This window comes from Octopus bimaculoides, chromosome 8, assembly GCF_001194135.2.
Source record: "Octopus bimaculoides isolate UCB-OBI-ISO-001 chromosome 8, ASM119413v2, whole genome shotgun sequence".
In the NCBI taxonomy this organism is placed as follows: Eukaryota; Metazoa; Mollusca; class Cephalopoda; order Octopoda; family Octopodidae; genus Octopus; species Octopus bimaculoides.
In genome coordinates, this window is record NC_068988.1 from 95838559 (window position 1) to 95842038 (window position 3480).

A 3480-nucleotide genomic window follows, 5' to 3' on the forward strand; every position below is an offset into this window, starting at 1 on the left:
ATATATATATATATATATAAGATGGATTTGTGAACAGTAACCGTCGACTAAATTTAACTCATAAGAAATTCATTTGAGGCCAATATAAAAAAAAATCATCTGTCTAAGGCTCTTATATCAACCGTCCCGGGGGAATGAAAGGAAAAATCGTCTTTGGGATTTGAAATAATTATGTCAAAAATCTTAAGAAAATCCCACATCCCATTTTTGTCGGGTACTTAAGCACTTTACTGTTCCCTGATAAATACTGATGGATTAATTTCTGAAATAAACTTGTCACTTTGCTTATATTCCACAATTCCTGTATGATAATCAGAATTAAAAGTAGAATGTAATAAATGTCTCGTTCCTAAAGATTCCAAGTTCAAATCCTGCAAGAGTCGACTTCGCCTTTTATTCTTTGCAGATCCTGGTTCAATATCAATCAAGTGTATATCACCCTCACAAACCTGTCTTCTCTACAAGGTCGCTCGAGCTGCTAGTAATCACAGCTAATATCTCTTTCACATCGCACGCTACTATCAACCGTAAACACTATTCCATGGTAAAATAAAAAAAAAACAAAGTGGGCATTGGTTGGAATGTTTTTGATTATGGGTCGACTTGTTGAGAGCCTACTCGGGGCTAAACAAAAGGAACAACTTTTTATTACCAACTAATCTAAGAAGAAACTGTTATTAAATATGGAATGGGATGAAAATATCCTGGATTGATATCCTATCGTTATTCGCTTCTGTCCACTTGTTTCTATATTAAAGTCCTGCCATGTTTCACTTTGAATTCCATCGCTCCAGAACCAACCAAAAATATTCTCAATAGAATAATTTCTAAGTTATCTTTCATAGATTGCTCCTTTACGAAACTTCCTTTATTAAAGGTTTAAATCTGATATAAAAGTTACAGATATTGTGATGAAAGTCAAGTATTATTGGAAGTTTGAAAATATCTTAATGATGTAGGACATGCAAAATGAATAACAAGGATGTAAGCCCCCGCTCAGATTGCTAAAAGTTGCAGTTAATCGTTCCTCAAATTACACCTTACCAACTCGAGAGAAGGATCACATTGAGTAGTGATAATCGAAATACACAAGAACTTTAATCTATTAACGTTAATCTTTTAATCTCTGTTCGACAAGGTTTCCTCCTAAAGCCAAACAACATCAATAACAACAAAATCAAAAATATTCTAATCATATGAGAGTATCGATGTATCAATTATTTCATTCATCAATCACAAAGATCGAAGTTGATTGTAGACTGCAGTGGGCAGAATGACAAAGAAACCAAAACTTATCTACGGCCAATCAGAAGTTTTGAAGTTGCTTGCATTCACAATTTTGTTAATCTTTTAAATATTTCAATTTTAATGAAGTCACTAAAACGGCACCAAGAAATGGTTTTGTGATGGGTGTGTGTGTGTGTTCTGTTTATATGTGGAGATGCGCCATGTGTCATGTGATACGTACAACATTAAAATGGTTAACAGACTCTTCGGATCTTAGTGTGTCGAAGTAAAGTTAGGCTGTTTCCGATATTCAAGTATACAGAAACACAAATAAATGCACACGCTTGCATAGACACACAGACACACACACAAATATGCATAAGCACAAACACTCGACAACACACACACACACTCACACACACATATATGTATACATGGATGCATCCCAATAATATATATGGTATATATAAAATATATACATATAAGCAATATATTATATATATATATAATATATGTATATATATATATATATATATATATATATATATATATATATATATATATATATATATATATATATATATATAGATATATATATATATATATTATATATACATGTATAATATATATATGTAATATATACATATGTATAACATTTGTGTATATATATGTGCATATATATATATATGCATGTATATATATATATATATATATATATATATATATACATACATATACACACAGATACACATACACACACACATACACACACGCATATATATATATATATAGAAAAAATATTCACGTGCTAATACATACATATACACGCCCCCGCACATACACATATACATATATGCAATATTTCATTTTAATTGATTTTAATTAACATGCGTGAGTTTTCTGTCAGTGCGTGCGTTCGTTCGTTCGTGTGTATTGTGAGTCTCTTTGACTTTAACCAAACTTCTTATAATCGAAGAACTACCCATTAAAGTCTTCTAACAGACCTGAAGAACTTTTACATAAAAATGCCAACTGTTCAAATGGTTTAAAAACAGAAATAAATACAATCGTAATTTTTGATATGACAAAAATATAATTATTTTGAAAACGAAAACACACGCACGCACATAAACACATACGTGCGTACATACATATACATATATATGCTTTTTTTAAATTCCAACTACATACATGCATACATATATATATATATATATATATATATATATATATATATATATATATATATATATATATATATATATATATATGAATTACAGTTAAGTTTTAAGAGAGCACTTACCTGCATTTGCTATTGATAAAAGAATTACAGCAGAAACGAGAAATAGACTGAGCCGAAGAGACATGTTGCAAGAAGAGTTCTGATCTAAATGAAGATTTTCCGAAATCTACGGAATATTTATAGAGCGATGCAAATTCTCAATCCTTGGTTGCGATTCGATTTGGCTTCTTTATAATCTTTCACAAAAGTTTTGTGTCGCTCACACACACACACACACACACACACGTACACACACACACACGCACACACACGTACACACGTACACTCACACATACACCTATAATTAATGACGGGAGCGCACACTCATGCGCACTCGCGCAACCCGCCCTCACTGCGTTAACGTTTCCTCCTCTCCACCCATTTCGGATAATTTATTGCTCGTGTTTAATATTGTAACCGAGTACGGGCTTAAAATAAAGCGTGGGTCGCTTCGTAATCTAATAAATAAAGACCGTTACCAATATCTCCTTGCTTTTTATGTATAATCACTGTGTGTGTGTGTAGGGGAGGGCTTACCTGTGAATGAGTGTGTGTGTTAAGTAAATACTATATGCATCTGACACACACACACACACACACAGACACGCACACACATATATGTATATATTCATATGCATGTGTTTACGTATGCGTGTGCGCGTTTGTCGACGTCCCTCTGTGTTTGCCCATGCGCGTGCGCAAGTGTGCGTGCATTTGTGCGTGTGTGCGTCATGTCCGTACGCATGTGTGCGTACGTGTTACGCGCGTGCCCGACACGTGTATGTGAATGCCTCAGTTGTGTCTGTCTGTCTGTCTGCATTGACGCGTTGAATAGATCCTTCCTCTTTCTCCCCCCCCCTCGTTCCTCCTCCCTCCCTCCTTCTCTTCTCTCTCTCTCGCGCTGTATATGTGTTTGTGTATGTGTGTGTCTATGTATGTATAAAACGTTTGAGCGTAGAGTATGTATGTGT

The 3480-nt window shown here is 33.9% G+C and overlaps 1 protein-coding gene across 1 annotated transcript in view; it reads right to left on the reverse strand.

Moving 5' to 3' along the window:
• LOC106868263 (uncharacterized) overlaps window positions 1-3072 on the reverse strand; it is a 47395-nt gene extending 44323 nt beyond the window's left edge. Inside the window, exon 1 of the mRNA XM_014913446.2 lies at window positions 2531-3072. Coding sequence (XP_014768932.1) covers window positions 2531-2594 — 64 coding nt within the window. The 5' untranslated portion in view covers window positions 2595-3072. The remainder of the gene's footprint in view (window positions 1-2530) is intronic.
• Window positions 3073-3480: the final 408 nt, after the last annotated feature.